The sequence below is a fragment of the Suricata suricatta genome, chromosome 8 (assembly GCF_006229205.1).
Source record: "Suricata suricatta isolate VVHF042 chromosome 8, meerkat_22Aug2017_6uvM2_HiC, whole genome shotgun sequence".
Lineage (NCBI taxonomy): Eukaryota > Metazoa > Chordata > Mammalia > Carnivora > Herpestidae > Suricata > Suricata suricatta.
The window spans coordinates 25,776,565-25,797,526 of record NC_043707.1 but is presented as its reverse complement, the minus strand read 5'-3'; the positions used below and the strand labels follow the sequence as shown (position 1 = coordinate 25,797,526).

The 20,962-nt window shown below is 42.2% G+C and overlaps 1 protein-coding gene across 1 annotated transcript in view; it reads left to right on the top strand.

The window, feature by feature from the left end:
* AUTS2 (activator of transcription and developmental regulator AUTS2) overlaps window positions 1-20,962 on the top strand; it is a 1,101,201-nt gene that overhangs the window by 267,419 nt on the left and 812,820 nt on the right. The window contains exon 3 of the mRNA XM_029946052.1: window positions 7,239-7,451. Coding sequence (XP_029801912.1) covers window positions 7,239-7,451 — 213 coding nt within the window. The remainder of the gene's footprint in view (window positions 1-7,238; window positions 7,452-20,962) is intronic.

The following is a 20,962-nucleotide window of genomic DNA, read 5'->3' as shown; positions in this document are numbered from 1 at the left end:
TGGTGGTGGGGGTGGTTATGTTTAAATGAAGTTGCTTTTACAACACCAAAGACTTAAATCATCCATTTCCTACATAAAAGGTAGCTACTTTTTTGCATGAACCTCAAGCATATTGTAGTATAGAGGTGGAATTTAAGGAAAGGTATTAAGCAGGCTGTGTTGTAGCTTATGAACAAGTAATAAATTGTATCATTTATCTTGAGTGTATCATAGATAAGCTGCTATATAACGATTGCCACTTCAGATAGCTGTGAAATTAGGTGATTAACTAGTTGTTACTTAACCTTCTAATTTCTGTGTAAGTCTAATTACATGAAACAGATGTTGGTGTTTTGATTTTTTACTTTTCTTTTCTGTTTGGAGTGTCATTGTAACTACTGTATTGTAAATGATGGAAAATAATTGCATATGTTAAAAAAATATGAAACTTTATAAAGTAAAAAAAATAAAAGAAAATTTCAAAAAAAATAAAAAATAATACAAAAAATTAAAAAAAATTAAAGCATCCAAATCTTTTATCCAAAGTGGCAGTACCACTTTTTATTTTTCCCATTAGTGTATGAATATTCCTCTACATCCTTGCCCGCAATTGGTGTGATGAATCTTTTTCGTTTTAGCCATTCTGATATGTCGGTAGTGACATCCCATTGTGGTTTTAGTTTGCAGTTCTCTGACAACTCTTGATGTTAGCATCTTTTCACATCTTTTACTTGCTACCCATATGTCTTCTTTAGCTAACTGTTCAAATCTTTAAACAAAAACCTATTTAAAAAACTGGGTTGGTTTTCTTTTTATGTAGGATTTTAAAGAATGTTAACTTATTTGCTTTGTGCACACACAGACAGAGAATGGGTGGGGGGAGGGCAGAGAGAGAGGGAGGGAGGGAATCGCAGGTAGGCTCCCCACTTAGCCCAGAGCCCAATGTGAGGCTTGATCCCAAGACTCTGAGATCATGACCTGAACCGAAATCAAGAGTTGGACACTTAACTGACTGAGCCATAAGGGTGCCCCACTTTTTAAGTAGTTTTGAGAGCTTTAAAAATACATTCTGGATACAAAACTTTTCTCAGATATAGACACATTGTATATAGTTTCCATTCTGCGACTTGTCTCTTCATTTTCTTAACAGTGTCTTTTGAAGAGCAGAAGTTTTAATTTTTGATGAGGTATAATTTATCACTTTGTTCTTTTATGGATTGTGCTTTTGGCATCATGTCTAGGAAATCTTTGTTTAACCCAAGGTCATACAAGTTTTCTCCTCTGTTTTCTTTTAGAAGTTGTATAGTTTTTGGGGGCGCCTGGGTGGCTCAGTCAGTTGAGCATCTGACATCACCTCAGGTCATGATCTCATGGTTTGTGAGTTCAAGACCTGCAGCAGGCTCTGTGCTGACAGCTGAGAGCCTGGAGCTGCTTCGGATTCTGTGTCTCCCTCTCTCTCTGCTCCTGCTCCATGCACACTCTGTCTTCCTCACTTTCTAAAATAAATAAGCATTTAAAAGAAAATTTAAAAAAGAAATTATGTAGTTCTAGATTTTATAGTTAGGTTTATGACACATTTTTAATTAATTTCTCTAATTAGACTGAGATGTGAATCAGAATTATTATTATTATTATTATTATTTTAAGTAAGCTCCACACCCAGTGTGGGCCTTGAACTTAGGACCCTGAAGTAAAGAGTCACATGCTCCACCAACCAAGCCAGCCAGGACACCCCAAATCAAAATAAATTTTTTTGTGTGTGCATGTGCGCGCGCATACCCATACCCACACCCACACACACCCACACACCCACACACACACTACTTGTCTCGTCAACATTTGTTAAAAAGATGATTTCTCCACAGAATTGTTTTTGTGTTTTTGCTGAAAACCAGTTATTCAGTTATATGTGGATCTATTTCAAACTCTATTTTGTTCCATTGGTCCTGTTTTCGGTCTTCGTGCCGGGACAGGACTGCGGCTGGTTATTCTAAGGCAGTGTCAAAGGCGGCAGCATGCGGCCCCTTAGCTGTCCCCCTCCTAACCTGTTTTACTGTGACAGCTCGTTGATTCTTCTTCTGCACCCAACTAAACAGCCTGAGTTCAGGGATCCTTTCTCATATATTTCTAATGGGTAAGCAAAGTGCCTAGTGCGGAGTAGGTATTTTTTGAATTAGGAATTTTTGAATTCATATTTATTGTTATTTAAAAAAGTTAATGTTTATTTACTTTTGAGAGAGAGAGAGAGCGCGCGCGAGTGAACACGAGCGGGGGAGGGGCAGAGAGAGAGGGGGACACAGAATCCGAAATAGGCTCCAGGCTCTGAGCTGTCAGCACAGAGCCCCGTGTAGGGCCTGAACCCATGAACTGTGAGATCATAACCTGAGCCAAAGTCAGATGCTTAACCGACCGGGCCACCCAGCTGTCCCATGAATTAGGAATTATTTCTGAATGTCCTATTTGGTTATTTTGTTTGTAAATTCCAAAATGCAGTCTCCTTACTAAAATGTTCAGTCTCTGAAGGTGTGGTTGGGAGTCTGGAGTCCCGGCTAGTGTCACCGTGTCTGTACAGAGTGAAGTTTTGAAAGAGCTGAATGTTTTGTCTCTTTTCTGGTTTTTCACTTTTTACAATCGCTATAAACACACTCTCTTTATTTGCACTTAAGGGATGAGGTGGAATCAGCATTTGTAAAACCATTCAAAAGTAAGTACAAATGGAATCCAGTAAGCCAACAAAGGACTTGACAAACTAAAATGACAGAACACAGCCATGAATGCTTTTTGATGGTGACAGCCAAAGGCGCCTTTTCTTATTTCTCTTGGCTTCTTTGTTATTTCTTTGCCAGTCTCTAAGATCAAATAACTTACACAGAAGAGGTTCTGTTTACGTTGTACCCCTCTTTCCCACACGTAGGTACACATGGGCACGTGCAGACACACACATACCACAGACGCTTTGTAAGTGATAGGCTGCTCTCAGATTAGTTTGGTTGGAAAAATCAGATGGAGACTCTCTTTCTAAAACCTATTTCATGCAAGGCAGGCAAATTGTGCCCTCATTTTCTATTGTCTCTGGCTTCATCTGTAATCAGCAAAGGCACCCCGCCGCTGAGACAGTGCTTCATCTGCAGTTTGTCGCTCTCCCATAGTCTGCACAGCACCGAACCATCTCATTTTGAAATTCAGGAGTGGCAGGAGAAGGCTTTGGCGAGAGATTATCATTTGAGAGACGGGAAAGTCAAGAGCAAGATCACCTATTTTGTAGAAGCCTGGGTGTTGAAGGAAATAGTCGGTTTCCTGAGCCTCACTGCGTGTGTGCCACTGTGACCCTGCCCTCCATCACCAGTGACCTAAAAATCACATAATTTCAACTACTCATGAAACCTATTCCCATCTGTTGTGCATGGCTTGTGTGCTTACCCCCTCTATTGCCAGCAAATATGTCTAAATCTTCTTACTTCTTAGCCAGCCTTCTGTTGTTGGCTGGCTGGCTGGCTTTCCTAATCGTCAGATGAATGCCTTAAAACATTTTTTTCCCAGATATCCACCTCATTCTTCCACCTACCCACCTCTCCCTCCCAGTGCTTGTCTGCTAAATGCTTCCTTTGCCAAGTATAGGGGCCCAGTCACCTTGTTTTCAAAATACACTGCAGGTAATTCGGACGGACGCTAATTTTCTCTGGGAATTGCTAGCCTATATCGTGGTAGACAAGTGAATCAACTGGCCTTTGAAAATCATCATTCGTTGAGGGTAAAAATTTATTCTCTGAACTACAGTTTCAGACCAACCAGATTTCTCTAAGGAAATTCTCAAATTAGTTGCTCATAGTTTGTGGGTGAATGGATATATAGTCATGTGCGTAGCTCTTTAGAATGTTGTAAGGTGAGTAATTTATAATGAGTCTGTTTGTCTTTCATTCTTGTTGCTCGTAGTGGACAGTTTTTTGTCGTTTTCCCTCCAAGACATTCAATGAGAAGTTACAAGATTATTTTACTTTATTCATACTAAGCAGCCAGTAACTGTTTACAAAGGGAATGAATAAGGCAGCAGCCTGGTTTATCCAGGAATTATACCGATGTGTCTATTCAGCAATTTATAAATAATATGGTATCTTTGAAAGAATAGAGGTGATTTCTAGTCACTGAAAATATAAACCGCTTATATAATAAAAACCTTTCAAAGACTCTTGATTTCTTCTTACCTCTTAAGCCAGCACCTCTACACACACTTTGATCCTTTCTCTCTTCCTCTCCCCCCACCAACACCCTTCAGAGTTGAAAATCTCAATATTAATTGGAACTAAGATGATTGTACTTGCTGCTGCTAAGACTTCGGCAGGTCTCTTACAAGCTAATGTCACGGCATGGGGTACATTTGCTCTGTGTAGCTATTCTGTGGTGAGGTGAGAATGCCTTGATTAATATGCTACATGAAAATAAAATGGATTTGGAAAAAATTATTCCATACTCTCATAAATATTAATTCACATTTGTATGGAATTGCACATAATTTTCAATATACTTTGGAGCACTTTCAGTATGAAAGGAGATTTGGTCTCCAAAGAGAATGGCGTAATTTTTTTAAAAGCGCAGTTGATACATTATTAAGTATCATTTGTTTATTAATCCGATACTCTACATGCATATAATGCTGGCAGTAGGAGGCTTGTGTGACAAAGAGAGGAGTGGTTTTTTTTTCCCCCTTAACCCTGTGGGGAGTTGATACATTATTACTCTTAGAAGAAATAGTGCAATTGAGCATATGGCTTAGAAGCAGTCCACGATGGAACTCACCTGGCTGCTTCTGCTAGCATTGCCGTCATTCCTGAGTGCCTTTTCATGATCACCGACTGTTTTGGTTGCATGTGATGTTAAACGCAGAGCAGTTTGGGCCGAGCAGATGTCTGACATAGCTGACTGTGGTAGTGGACGCTGGACAAAGGAATAAATACAGCAGACATTTATTGAACTTTTACCATGTGTTAGGCATAGTGTACAATGTTCTGAGACTGTGGAATCAATGGCCGTGTGATCGCTTCGATCCCAGCTGGTCTCCTAAACACTGACCACCACATCCACCTTGTCCCTGGAGAGCTGCCTCTCCAATGACAGAGGGTAAATCATCTGTGCTGATAGCTGCTAGAAGATGACCAGAAGCTACTCATTTGCCTTAGGAAATAGGTATTTTTGATGTTGTCTTGCTCCAGGGCTTAGGCCTTTTACCCCTTATGGGGTTTCTTGCTGTTTGCTGTGATCTTGTTTCAGCAATGCCTGCTAGGTTCCTTGATTTCCTGTTTCAATGAACTTTTCCAGTTTGCTTCACTCTGTGTTAGTGCCAGCTTGGGGTGTTGTTAAATCACTGTTGTGGCTTAATAGGTTTGGATAGTTTAACCAGTTGTCTCACTTATCTAGCAGACATAAACATATATACCACCTGTTATTTGCTTGACTCTGTATATGAAGCATTGGGGTTATTGAGATGAATGGTGACTTAATCTGTGCTCTGATTCTTTTAAGGGGTCCTCCTGCCAGCTGCCTCAGGGCCTTGGCACAAGCTGTTCTGTCTGCTCAGACTTTGAGAACTAGGTCAAATCATAGTCATCTCCTCAGCACCAACCCACTCCGTTGGATGAGACCATTTCCCTCAATTGTAGTTCCCTTTTTCTTTCTTTTAGAGCAGATAGTTAATTTGCAGTGAAATGTTTTTGTGATTAGTATTTGTCCCTAAATTTTAAGCTCCGTGAGGTGGGGATTTTTTTTCCATACAGGATTGTTTTCCCAGTGCCTATTGGATAATGCTAAATTTGTACTTGGTATGGACTGGGTGCATACAGAATACTTGTTGAATATGTGACGGCTTGAGAATAGCACTTAGCATTGTAAGAAAGGTCTTCCTGAGGGAGCAGCCCTGCTAAGAGTCCTTTCACTAGGAAACAGGGTGCGCGTGGAAGGTACGGCTTGGAGGCCAAGGTGGAGCACATGTGAGGGTCCCACACTGAGGGCCCTGGGCGATTTGGAGAAAGAGCTCGGAGAACAGTGTGTGTGTGTCTCGTGGGCAGTGCTGGGTATTGAGAAGCAGTTCGATAGAGAATTGATCAGGGACCCAAGGACTGTAAAGGAGAGAGGAGGAGGGGTGGGGAAGGAGGGAGAAGGGAAGGGGAAGAGAGTGAGGTATTTTAAAGGAGAAATGGGTAAAGGGAAACTCTTGGTTTAGTTTTTTTGTTTGTTTTAATGTACATTTGTTTAGGACCACAGAAACACAGAAACAGAATTTATTTATATGGGGGTGAGGCTCCATGAAGGAACATTTTTGTGCAAATAAGATCATGTCCACTCATTTACAAACGACTGAGTGTTAAATCTTTTTTAATTTCAGTGCTTAATGTGTGCAACATTTCTCAGAGTTCAAAGGACATTCACTGATATTCTATCAGCCGGGTACTTTAAGTCTCCTAAGGACGTGGACCCAGGTCTTGGTATTTTAGTAGATTCTGAGCTGCCTGCAGGCATAGTGCTCACCAGATCTCGTAGCCTGAAATGCCCGCCTCTTGTCTCTACAAATGCTGCTTCCTATTCCAGGACATCCATTACCGTTTTCCTACCCTTTCTACCCTCCACCCCCAGCCATACACAGCAGTAAATGAAAAGTTGCTGTAGATCTTGTTGATAATATTGTTGTTACATTTTACAGAGAACTGGGAATTAAGGACACTCAGAGGAACTTGTGGTAAAAGTATAATGCATTAAGGAAACATTTTAATCATATGAATTGATAGTTTCTTTCTTGCTGGCTCATGTCCACCTGGCCCGGGTATATTCAGTCTTCTGCTTTTCTTTCTTTCTTTCTTTCTTTCTTTTTTTTTTTTTTTTTTAAATCATCCATGCACTTAGTACTTCTTTTCTGAAACATAATTGATGTACCAACTTGGAACGTGAGTGTTTTGAGCCTCCTTGGGGAATGTCATTGTGTGCTGGACCTAGCATTGAAAGCCGCTAAGCAGTGAAATCACTTTTAATGGACAGATGCTTTGTGCTTTCTTGACTTTTCTGCCCAACATGAATAGAAAGGATCTATATATGGTGGCATTAGGGGTTCAGAACAGTTCAGAGCTGTATTTCTCAGTTTTAGGTGTTCTCATACCCTGCTTTCCTGTGTTCCCCTCTCCCTTCCCGTAACCCCATTTGGCCCATTTTGTATTTTGGGTGTGACCTTCGACACCTGTATAACCATCACTCTCCTTTCCTCATCTTTTCTATAGAAAGATGTAGCACTTAAGCCTCAGGAACGTGTGGAGAAACGCCAGACCCCTCTGACCAAGAAGAAGCGAGAAGCACTTACCAATGGCCTGGCCTTTCATTCTAAGAAGAGCAGACTCAGCCACCCGCACCACTACAGCTCAGACCGAGAGAATGACCGCAACCTCTGCCAGCACCTTGGGAAGAGGAAGAAGATGCCGAAGGGACTCAGACAGGTGAGGAAGCGTGGGTTTGTCCTTTTCTGTGGCTGCAGGATCCCTTCCTCGCACGCCTGCCCCTCTGTGGTTCTTCCTGACGGGCAGAGAAGATGTCCTTGCTGGGCTGCTGGAGGGTTGCCCCGCAGAGTCGTGCACACAGCTGGGCTCAGGGGTTTTACTGTGTTTGAAACTTCAGCGCCGGTACCCTTGTCATCGGATGTGCTCACGGCAACATAGCTCGATGCTGGTGCTGCTGGCATATGGGACAGACTGGCCAGCTGGCAGGGCAGAGATCTTCATAATTGGGACAAATGGAACGGGCAGGTGTGATCACATACATTGTGGATCTGGAGGTTCTGAGGTGCTAAAAACGGTCGTCTGCATGCAGGCAGTGCCTTGCATAAGATTTACGCTTTCCAAAGCAGCACATATTGTGGCCTGTGGGAGAGCAGTGGTGAAGAAATGAATTCGCCTTTCAGTTCTTCAGTTGTTCTCTTAGTCTGTAATTCAGGACTGTCTTTGTGGTCTCCTGACTGTATGAAAGTCTGGTGGTAGGGCCTGCTGGTCTGGTAATCAGTAGGTTTCAGTGATCCACAAGGAAATACAGCTCTTAGCATTTGGGGAGCCTTTCTGCCTGTGGAAATTCCCACATGAGGTAGATTAATAATGAGAAATGAAGCTGTTTATAGCAATTTTTTCTGCACAAATCCAGAGGCTTTAGCCCTGCTGAGTTACCTGTGTCCTGGGTGTTTTTGTTTGTTTTTGGCGGGACCACTGGGTGCAACTGACTAGCATTTGAAGGAAGCAGAGGAAGGGAGTGTGGTTCACAGAGCAGGTGCTGCTAATTAGAAGCTGAACAGGTAATTTCCAGTTTGCAGATGTTTCTTTGCAGAGGGAGAAATCTAGGATCATACAAAACAGTGGTTCCAAAGCTTCACAGATGATTAGAATCATATTATGAGTGTAATTAAACACAAATTTTTTTCCCCTCCTTAGGACCTAATCTCTAGGGGGCGAGGCACAGAACTTGGTGGTCTTAGAAATTTCCTATTTGATAACGGCCAGGCTAGTTTGGAAAGCATTCTTCTAAAGCCTCAAGAGTGAATTTTTGGTGATGATTTTTAGTGAAAAGATGGGAAAGACCAAAAGTCTCAATATGATCGAACCTCCATAAGTAGGTCTGGGGTCACAGTTCAGCCTGATGGGTAATGAGAATTGTATTGGCGAGAAAACATCTACAGTGATGGATGTCAGCACGGACACAGAGGGTCTCAGGGAAGTGTCCCCACATGTGACACACAAAGAAGGGATTCTGAAGGCACATATGTGTCTTGAAATTAAATGCCAGATTGGTGTTGTAATAGTGATGATTAGCATTTATCTAATGAATACCATCCTGCAGTCATCAACAAGGGAGTTTATATGATCTGTAATTCACCCGGGGAGAGGGTGATAAGATGTTTACTTTCCAGATGGGGAAACTGGATCTCAACGAAGTGAGGTGACTTATCTTAGGCCACTCACAGTGAGATATGAGCCAGGGTTTAGACCCAGATTTCTTTGTATTGCTCTGTTTTCCCTGTACATTCTGCCTCCCTTGTTTGAGATAAGGGTTGGGCACGAAGAGAAAGAGAACTCCAGGTCACAGGTTGTAGGGGGTCTTGTAAGTATTTCTTGGAACTATGTGAGTAGTTAAGTCATAGGGAATGACTTTCATTCTAGAAATGGCCTATGAAGGCATAAAAAGAAACACAATAAACTACCATGTTCAGATGGCAGAGAAAGAGCTGGAAAGTTTGAAAGCAACCACATTTGTATAAAGATCTTCCTTCCTCCCTCCCTCCCTCCCTCTCTCCCTTCCTTCCTTCCTTCCTTCCTTCCTTTCTTCCTTCCTTCCTTCCTAAGTAATTGTTTCTGGAAAGAGAGTGGCGTGAGGGAGGAAGGGCTAGGGTCTATAAAAGGTGATGTGCCTGTGATATATGTGGCTCCCATATACTTCTCCGTATGAGGTATGTGAGAAAGGTCATTCATTACCCACTACTACTCTCTCAGGCCCTTCCTCTCAACAGGATTGGAGGAAGGCTTCCTACCCTTCCAGAACAGAAACCAGTTTAATCCTGAGTCTAAGCTAAACTGTGGTTCCTCACCCTTGACTCTCTAATCCCAGACCTCATCTGATTTTTCCATTCTCTGTGCTCAAAATTCTTCTTTTCCCCTTGTCCTCTGGTGATCATCAAAGAGGGATTTGTGTGTCTCAAATTCAAGTAGCTTTTATTTCTAATGGTCATCCTTCTGGTACAAAATGGTATTTGAAATCAAAGCCATCCTTTTTTTAGGCAAAGTATTTGAAAACAATTATTTTGACTCCTTATGAATCATGGAGAAGGAAAGAATGAATCGTACTTTTCTGGTCTATGTAAGAGTTTTCAAAACAAGTGGTGTTTTTCTTACCTTCAGTGTTGATGCCAAAATATACTCCCCAAATCAAGTGTTATTTTTCTAGTAGGAAGGGAAGCAGAAGTTGATAACTGAAAAAAAGCTCTAATAGTTTTCATTTGTATTCTTCCTAGAGTCACATGTGCTATTCTGAAACTCTGAACAGGTTTCTGTGGGTTGCTGTCCATCTGGAAGGTCAGGGGTTTGGCCTAGGTGATTTCTCAGGCTCCTCTCGCTGAGTTCCATGGTTCTTTAAATTTACAAACAACAACAGAGATACATAATGTTTTTAAGGTCTATAGAGGAAGACCACAGGAGTTCTGAGCGTAATTTGTTTGGAGTCTCTAATTGATAGTCTGTGAGAAGACATTTAAAAGAGAGAAGTGGGAGGCAGAGGCGTGGCTACATGTGTGTTGCCCAGGCAGGTGCTCTCTGTTGTGTGATCGATAAAAGATGACACACACAGGCGCGTAAGGGCCACAGCAGATGCTCAAAAGCTTGTGCTGACGGCACTGGATGTTGCCATCCTGTCGTGCAAGATGCACGGACACCTCACAGTTCCTTTTTCCCTTGCCTCTGCCTCTTACCAGATAAAGTAGCTGAATGTGACCATCTTGGCTGGGAGGGGGCCTTGAGATGAGAATGTCCTTGAGGAGAATTTCAAAATTAATGGATTGTTGCTTAGTGCCTCTTACTGAGGGAATTATAATCGGGAGAGCTACAGAGGAAAGAGGGCCGTAGGAGGTGAGAATTTCGTCTTTATTTTTGACTTGGTGAGAGTGGATTAGGTTTGCATCTTATTAGGAAATGGTACTTCCTGAGCAGGCACCTTAATGCACAGCTTTCCTGTAATTATGGGAAGATGTTACTCCTTCATGGAGAGGAAATAATAGGATTTTTTTTTTCTGAGAATCCGTTGAAGGCAACTAATCTTTTTACGAGGAGAGTGCAATTATATACTTTTATAAGAGAGATGTGTAGTTCTAAAATCAAGCTGCTTTTTCCTTCTCTTGCCTGATTATAAAGCCTCAATTCTTGTGATATTTTCTCATACTGGGAAGAGAAAGCTTTTTAACTGGCACTTAACCACCCCAGTGGAACTTATTTGTTGGATTATGTTTTTATGTATAAATATATACGGATGTAGGGGATGCTGAGCTGGAAGCTGTCTTTTCAGACAGCTGCACGTTTTATATGGCGGGCTTGAACATCCTCCTTGATTTCCAGAGGGGATTTTAAACATGAAAAGAGGATAAGTTAAGTTTTACAAAAGAATGCAGGTCTTTCTGACCCCCTGGATTCTATATATCCTACATAGAACTGTTTGCTCATGATGGGAACATTTAGACCTTACATTTAAACAGTTTTAGCTTTTTATTTTTTAGCTAGTACTTTTAAAAAGTTCTAGTAAAGATGTGTGGTAGGGTTTTTGTCTCCCTCTTTACTTAAACTTGGGAGCAGGAAACCAGAGCAGAGGCTGCCCAGGTTGTCTCTGTAAGGAGCCTGATTCTCTACCTGCAAGACCAAGTCACAATGACACTCCTGAAGGACACAATGAAGTGACCCATGGCCAATCCTTCTAGCCTTCTAGTCTAGCTTAGGACTTCCTTAGAAGCACTTTTGGAAATCTAACCCTTCCCAGAGCATTGAGTTTTCTTTCAGTATGTCTCATTTCTAGACCACAGGAGAGGAATTAAAATTTTACTACTTTGTAGTTGACAACACAGAAAGCAAAGGAGTTTTAAAAATAGAGAAGCAATGAGAAAAAGTTAATGGGAGTTAAGAGAACTCTCAGATTTGGCTCAGAACTGGTGTTTCTAAACTTCCATTTAGTCCATTAGCCTGTCTTTTGTTCCTCTGGTAGGAATTGAATCAGAGGAAATAGACTTAAGTGAACCAGGATGAATTTTCAGGCCATATGAACTCTTACAACAAACAACCAGAATGGATCATCAAAATAAACCACAGAGTCTCCCTCCTGACTGAATTTTAGTTTCTAAAAATGCATTCAGCTATGGGTGGGACTTCTCAGACAAAGAGGTACCTACTGAGATTGCTTCTCACCACAGGAGGATACCATTTGAGAGAGATAAAGGAATTCAGAGATATTTCAGGAGCCTAGTAGGTAGACTCTAACTTTGCTGATGAGAGTGACTTATATGGTTTAAAAATCTTTATACAAGTTGATATGGGTACTTGCAAGGAGTGGAAATTGGTTCCTCTCTTTGGAAATGTAGTATGGTGGAATCAGACTTTGTGAGGATTTACAGCTGACACCGTGGATACCAAAAATGTATACTGATGTCTAGGAAGAAGAGGGCCTGATCCTGGTGCCAAGCCTTTAAAGTTAAAACTGCATCTGCTTTATACATGGTCATTGCATGTTGGCCTTACATGGAGTAGGTGGCTGTGTTGGTGACACAGCAGGGCTCAGGTGACTAAGCCACCAGCTGTGCTCCCATCCATCCTGCTGGAGCAGTCTGTCGCTGCCCACAGTCGGTCCCAGTGAGAGCATCCACTACCAGGAGCTCATCCTTCGGTGTGACGGACTCACTCACATTGTGTGATGACTTCTTCGTGACATTGTTACTAGTAGAAATTAACTTGCAAAGCAGGATTTATAACGGACAACTTTGATTAAACAGATTCAGTTCAAGTCCTATTTCTGAAGACCGGCTAATTAGTTTTGGGTAGAAATCCAGCCTGAAATCACACAGGTATTTATCCACCTTGACTCAAGAGCTTACAGATTTCTGGAAATCAGAACGTTTGAAACATTAATGCAATTAGGGATTATACCTTGGTAATGAAAAGACCTATGGACCTTGTGGGGTCCTCTTTCATAAGTGTGTTCGTTATAGTGGTTAAATGACTGGAGGTGCACTGAGCTAGTGTCAAGGCACTGAGCTGCAGTTAGATCGTTTTTATTTCATACTTGGGACTTTCATGTTCAGTGTGTTCTTGGGATTCATTTGCTTTTTTCAAAAATTGTGTTGTCACATGAAAGTTACAAACTGAGATAGTAAACAAAACCCTCTGTTTTTCCTTCTGATGAATTTAAGTTGCAGATTATTTTTCCCCCTTTGCCTAAACTACAGAGAAAGGAATAAAAACAGATAATAAAAGGTTGGGAGGAGAAAGATTGGCTTATCACCACTCTTGGAATGTTGATTAACTCGGAATCATCATAAGATGTCAGATTTTAACATCTTGGGGATATTCCACGCTTTTCTCTGTTCAGAGTTAGTGTGTATTGTATTGGAGGTACTTGGGAAACATGGGACTAATACAAGTTACATGAATGTTGTTGTTGTTTGTTTGTTTTAATTTGGGCATTTGGAGACTGACAGGTTTTATTTATTTATTTATTTATTTTTTGAGATCTAGAATTTTTGTTTTGGTCTCCTGGCTCCTTAGCTTATCATCTGGGATATATTCCATCAGTCCTGGGTGTTGGTAAAAGCGATAATCACCACTTGATTTCAGTGAGACAGATGTTTGGAGTGATGTGGCCAGTAATAAATCTTACCCCAAGTGACATATATAATTTTAATTAAAATTTAGTAAAAATTGACTAAAAGAGGACATAGCACATTGACTACCACCTCATAAACCAAGACCTACAGAGAGAAAACAGGCTGAATTGGAAAAGGAAGTGCAATTTAAAAAATGCTTAAATGATCCCTAGACCTATAGCAATGGCTCCTCCACTGAAAAAAATAAACTGTGGCATTTACTAAATCCCAGAGTAAGAATATTATGTGTGTATGTTCATGGAACTTTATTAAGGGCCTCCTGTATGTTGTGTGGCATCTGGGTGGCTCAGTCGGTTAAGTGACCGACTTTAGCTCAGGTTATGAAGTCATGGTTTGTGAGTTTGGGCCCTGCATTGGGCTCTGTGCTGACAGCTCGGAGCCTGGACCCTGTTTCAGATTCTGCATCTTCCTCTCTCTCTGCCCCTCCCCTACTCATGCTCTGTCTCTCTCTCTCTCTAAAAAACAAATAAACATTAAAATTTTAAAAAATCCTGTATATTGTTAGAGGAGTAACAAACCAAGTCAGAGAAATGACTTTCAGCTCTGCCCACATAAATTCCTCCAGTACGGGTGATGGGAGGCCGAGGGGGGTGCTTTCCCTTCACACTACACTTCTGAGAGTGGACGGGGTGGACAGGACTTCCTTTCTTTATGTAAAACTGCATTTTGTGTTCATTCAATTTGAAGTTTTTCCCTCTTCTGGTGATACGATGTTACCGCACGTGGCCAGATCTTAGCTGCAAAATGTGAAACAGGCCCCCTTGCGTTCTGCGTTCTAATCTCCGCTCATGGCACCCCCATCTCCACACAAGCCTGCACATGACAGGTAGTGAGTGGGAGGTGGGAGTGGGTGGGTGGCTGTGTGGTTTGCAGTGGTGGTGGTGGGGAGCCGAGCAGATGGCTGTGATAGCCACATGTTGCGAGATTCCCGTGGGAGTTGATGGTGGTGACAGGCGACTCACAATGTGCTATTTACAGTTTGGGTTTGCAGTCTTTCAGTGACATCTGAATGCTCTTTAGCGACTGCTTTCATTACTGCCTTTCGAGGAGCTGCTAATTGAAAATGAAATTGTGGGTGGGCTTTAAGGCAGGCACAGGCAGCTCTCTGTGGTAAATGTTACTTGAGAACTGTCGGATGTCTTGATGCCCAATTTGTAATTCTTTTTCCAAGGAGAAAAGCCAAAGGTGCGTTTGAAGATTCAGTGTGTGCTCATAGGCAGAGCTGACTGCCTCGTCTTGCCCAGAGAGCCAAATGTGCACTCACTGGGCTGGAAACCAAGCCATCTGCCCATGGCTCACCTTCGTGTGGTTTTTGTTAAATGTGTGCAACAGTGTAAGGTTCTCATTTTAAGTCTGCTAACATCTTGTATTCTCCGTTAGTTTTTTGTAGGACATCATCCTTCCTTTTTTCTCTGCTCTTCATACAGTTCGTGTGCAGGAGAAAATGGTTATCTCATCTCTTAAACCTTGAAATACGATATACAAGGTCTTGCATAGAACTCTCCTTCCTATAAACCTTTTCCTCTGATACCATTCTGTTGAGGGCATTTGGGACCTCCAGGCACAATGAGGGAAGAGGAAGGTGGTTGATTTGATTGGACTTTGACAATGGATGATGTTCTTGATTCTCTTATGACTGCTTCCAGCTGTGGGGTTGTCATTTATACGTCATCTTCAGAGTTGTTAGCTAAAGCATCGGTAGCATTTCTGAAATGGTAGCATTCATAAGTGTTGATATGCCAAATTATTTTATTGGCCATTCTGAAAATAGCTTTGCACAGAAAAATCTTGTGCTGAACAAGGAGTGACCTGCCTCTTGGAAGCATTGTTAGCTCTCTTTTTAATTAAATATGAAGATAGATACAATATTACCATTGTTTTTAGCTTTCCCTCGAACATTTCAGTGAATACTGTCCAAGACAGAACCGTACTAAATTCTGTGCTCTGTTTGAGTCACACTGATACTTGCTTTTAGAGAGTCCCTGAAGCTCGGGCTGGAAGGACCTGATGACGCAGCCTTTGCTGTACTTAACCCTCAGTCCCACTAGACCTGCTTTACATAGGAACCCAGCTGTTTTCATGTACTTGAGTTACTGCTGGATCCTAATGATGTTTAAAAGAACTTATTTTAGTATTCTGAATGATCAGGTGTTGATAAATTTTCTATGTCAAGCAGATATATGTAAGAAAGTTCTTGCAAGAGCTCTGGGTCTTTACCCACGTAGGGCTCTGTGTGCATCCTTACACCAGTGCTCACAAATACACATGGAGAGGACACCAAAGTGGCTCACACACACAGGCCAGTCTGTCAGGGGCCCCCCAGTGTCTTTCAGGAACTCTGCCGTGTGGCCTGATGAGACATGGCCTGCAGTCACTGGTCACAGCTCTGCGGAAACTGCCGCTTTGCCCTCGCGTCTGCCTCCAGGGACACAGATGTGGCCAGTCATTCTGTGACCACTGCACCTGCATTTGCTCAGGAAGTGCTCGTGTCATAGGTCTTGAAATCATGTAATACAAACCCGGACAGGTCCTAATTGCTGGTGATGGTTCTGAGTGGATGAGATTGGCTGTAATTAGATTGAGAGCAATTAGCTGTATGGATAGGAAACCTACCGAATAATGCTCCTTGAAGGGTGGTCTTTGGACCACCTCTGCTGGAACAGCTCCGGGGGTCTTGTTAGCAGGCACATTCCCAGGCATCACCCCGTGGAGCCGGAGCCCCTGGGGTGGGGGCTGGAATGTGGCAGCAGCTTCCTCAGGTGACCCCAGTGCAGGTGCTGCAAGAGTCTGACTTTCAAATGAACTGACTTGTCTTATTGTTTATTTTTAGAAAAGGGAAAAGGAGCAGTACTATGTTGTTGGAAAAACTTGTAAGAATTATTATATATTTAAACCACTTCTTATATGACAATTATCAATACTAGCACCCTGTTCATGTTCTCTGTATTTATTTGCCTATTAAGATGGGGTTTTTTCCTCAAACTGGCAAAAAAAATATTTCTTCTAAATGCCATAGACATTATATTACAAAAAATAATGTTTTCAAAATGGCTGCTTTTTATAGGAGTTTACTAGAATATCGCTCTGCCAGAACAATTATGTTATATTCTTCTCTCTATAAATCTACCAGCTCCCTCAAATAATGCAGCTTTTTATACATATGGTAACGGGCCATTTTTTGTACTGCTTCTTTCTTCTTCCTTCAGCACCAGTGGTTTGTGAGTTGTATGAGTCCTCCGTATTAAAAATAATTGGTGGTGTGTGGTGGCAGTATTGGGGCAGGTGTGAGTGAAATCTGAACATGTTGGCTATGTATTGGTGGGGGGTAAAGACCATTACCTGTTTTCTCCATTACAGAGAAAGCTTCAATTTAATATAATGTTATACTTGAATTTCTGGTTTGGGTTGCACAAATTCAACGGGAAATGTTTTCCTTCCTAAAACCAAACAGAATGAAAGTCCTCCAAAGAATTTTTGTTTAAGTAGCAAAACTTAGGATTTAATAGTTGCCCGAGGTGTGTCAACAGTAGGTAGCATTTGTTTTTAATGCACTGCTTGCTCTGGGGCCAGACAAGCTGTCCCCCTGGAGATCAGTGCGGAATGATCTACTGAGTTGCTGATGAAATTACACTGGACGAGTAAGGCTGCTAATGACAACTTTGGATTCTTACGAAAGTCCTGGCATTCGGTCTCCCTGAGAAGTAATGAGGACTATGAGAAGGGCTCCTGCCGCTTGGGTGACACACAGCTGGGGGACGGCCTGGCATGCCTTGCTGGAAGGTGGAATGGCACTTTTCGAAAACAAATCAGCCTTGGTGCGAAGTTTCAGTTACACAAACAGAGTCTGTCTAACGCTCTCCTGTGCAACATAGAGATAGTCACTGTCAAATTTTTTAAAATAAACAAACCTATTTTCTAACTGAAAGGCAGCATAATAAAGAGTTAGGCAGCCCGCTTGCAAAATTTATCATCACCTGCTTCTTACCTCCGCAGATGAAAACTCTAAATCTGTATTTGTCACGTGACAGAGCAGGGGGGAGGACAGACAGAGGCACGGAGGGGTGTGGTCGTGACGTGTGTGCCAGCCAGCATGGGAGTTATTTGCCTGCTGCGCCCAGGGTTCCACGGGTTGAGTGAGGAGACGCACTGACAGACTGTGGCATTGAAAAGGAAGGACATGGACTTGAAATAACCTTTCCCTGCCTGCTCTTCTCCACCTCCTCTTCCAACCTGACAGCCCATCTTTCTCCTTCCCTTTCCTGCCTTTGAGCCTGCCTTCAGGCCAGACCTCCAGCTCTTTGGTTTTCATCTTCCAGATGGCACCTGGAGCTTGCCTACCAACCCAGCCAGACAGAATTTTGTGCGAAGCCGCTTGGGTTTACTCTCAAAGTTACAAGTGCCCTTTCCACCTACCAGTTCCCTGCTCCCTTGACCGTGGTGGCCCTTCACACTCAACATTTATGCTTATCATCTTATCTTCGTTCTTTGAGTGGTCCAGCGATGTTGACCTTGTACTCTCTTATTAAAGGAATTTCAGGAGTCATCCAGAGCCAACTAAATGAAACATCAGCCCATTAGCATAGGAGGAAATGTTAGGTCCTAGCTGAGTCTGCTCTGGCTTACCTTTCTCGATCCTCTGCTATCCCCTGCACTCCATGAACACCATGCTGCAGCTACGGTTGCTGTGATTTGCACCAGCCCCGTGCTCTCTCCACACTGTGCTTATGCTGTTCCCCTTGTTTGGAACGGCCGTTTTCAACGGTCACGTTTGTCTTTCAGCAGCTGCCTCAGAGCTGCTTATTTCTTGAAGCTTTTATGATCTTTTCCTTCAGAATTAAATGCATTTTTTTCAAAACTCCCTTTGTTTTGAAACAAATCCTTTGTTTATAACTTGAGTGATCTCAGAGTTTATCACCTAATATAGGACATTTCTGCATGTGTAAGAGGGCAGTATTCATAATTACCTTGGAACAATAAGCACAAATCAGGACTTCCTGGAAAACTGGGTTGTGTGGTCACTCTGTTTAAAACTCACTTTGGCTCCCCTCCCCTGTTGCACCACTGGAGTTGGCTGTGTACATGTCCTTCCCCGACCCAAAGCCAAGCTGCCTGAGGACATTGCTCTTTGACCCCACAAGGGGCCCATGCTTGTGTTGCATGTAGGAAAGTAAAACTCTTGAAATCCTCGGCTGTCTCTGTCTTGAAAAAACTCATCTTTCCCATTTTCATTCTTGAACCCTTTCAGTGTATTCTCCATACCCCAGGCAGTGTGATCCTTTAAAAATAAGCATTGGGTCATATGATTCCCAGATGTAAGTCCTCTTAGTGGCTTCTCCATATATTCAAATAAAAATTCAGACTCCTATGAGCTAAGGTGCTTGGTTTTGCAAATCCCTTTTTTCATTCCAGTGCCTGTTAGCCTCTCTCACTCACTGGCTTCTGCCCTCTGACCTTCATCTCTGATGCGTCAGGTCCTTTGCCACTGTGGTTACCTTGCACGTGCCCTTCCCTCTACCTGAGGTGGTCTTTCCCCTGCTCTTTGCATCATGGGCTCTTTTTTGCCCTTTGGGCCTCAGCTGAAGTGTCATCTGCTCAGAGGGGCTCTTCCTGGCCATATTGTTCACCCCAGGTTTTGCCTTTAGTCCTCTGTCCTTTACACCCACGCTTTTTATTTCTAACGCATAGCACAATTTACACATTTTTTCCCCTGTATTCTTCTTTCATGTCTGCCTCCTCTGCTAGAATCCAGGCTCTCCTGGAGGAAAGTATTGTATTCATTTTCTCCACCCTCATGTTTGTCTGTTGGTTGTACATTGCCTGGCACATAAGAAAGTGCTTAATAATTGAATGAGATTTGGCATAATTGCTATTTTTTTGATTGATGATGTTGCTAATCACATACTCTTGTTGCATTCCAATGTTAATTGCTTACAGGAAAAAACCCCTCATATAATATGACCTCTGTTTTCCCTCTTTGGGGATAAGAATATAAAGTGAGATACTGATCAGCACATATGCACCAGGCAAAAACTTCCAAGAGATCCCTGTCCTACTGGTGGATGCCATCTGCTGGTTTCCCATGGGTGCGATCAGCGGTCTGTCTTCCCACTGTCTAGCCCGTCGGGATAGCTTCTCCATGGCGAGGGCTGGCAGGAAGACCTGGCCCTGGGAAACGACAGCCTTCCGTCTTTCCTAGATGATCTGAAAGCAGCCTGCCAAGTGGCAGAGGCACAGCTGAAACCGGGTGGGTATGAGGTGGAGTGTATTAAGCACTCTTGTCCATGCAAATATTTGTGTGGGGGGCTCCACTTTTTTTTCTTTCTACCATAAAAGTACAAACTATTTTTGGTATCAAAGCATGAACAGCAGTCTTTGCACTGTAAATTATTGTCCCACATGACCTCTGTCTAAAATATCTTGACTTTAGAAAACAGTTTAATTTTATTTCCTTTTTAAAGTGGCCTGATTAATTTGTTCTCCACATATTTGCTCGGTCAGCAAACATTTACTGAGCCTCCTTTGTGTGTGAACGTGATAGCAGGGACTCTGACATAACAGGAAGGAGGTATGTGCCATGATAACTGCCCCAATAACTGCACAGTTTGGGCGAGCTGTCCTGCCTCGCGCAGAAGTCTTAGCGTTAAGGGAGGCCGAGACTGTGGATTAAATGTGGCTCAACAGGAGACACAGTTGAGCATCTCTTAGAGAATGGATACCTTCAGATACGTGTACTAAGGCGCTTTAAGATGGTTTCTTTCCCACCATACCATTTTTCTTGACCTCCTCTCTGCTTTTCTAAGAAACTTTTGAGAACAAGACTCTATCATACTAAAGGCATCCGTAACTGTTACATACAGTGCTGTGTCGTTTTATCAGTTGTCATGGGTTCTTAGTTTTACAACTAAGGCTTTAGCAATCACAACTGCAATTTATTGGGAATTACCTGGCGCAGTTATTTATTATTAAATAACTATATATTATTAGATAACTAGATTATCAAAACCCTAATGGATGCCCATTGTTTCCTGAACAGGTACATTTTGGATGTGGGTTACAAACCCAGTTGTGACCTCTTACTCTGGGAACTGTTGGTAGAAGGAAAGTCCTGTTTCTGTCCGGAGGTGCAGGTGTTGGTGCTAATTTGTACAAAGCCGAAACCAAAAATCTCTCACTTTCTGTCATTTCTGTTTACTTGGAAGTAGACAGTCATTTTCAGTGCAAGTAGAACTTCAGATATTCTAAAATATTCAAAAGGAATATTTGCATAGAAACTGAGATCTTAACACTTACAGCGAAAACACTGATGGGGATTGTACAGTGCATGATCCCAGGTATAGATTATACATCAGTGTCCAATTTGTTAGCAGGTTGTTTTTCTTGCAAAAGATAATTTGTAAATTGCCTTTTGGGGATTTGGAAATGCTAACTTATCAAGTGTTAGAAATGGTGGTTTCCCAGTGAATTTCTCAAAACACTGTTCTGTGAGGTTTACTCCTCTTCTCATGTTCCTCACTTCCCCAAGGCATCTAGTCATTAAATATTTCTTCACCATAATAC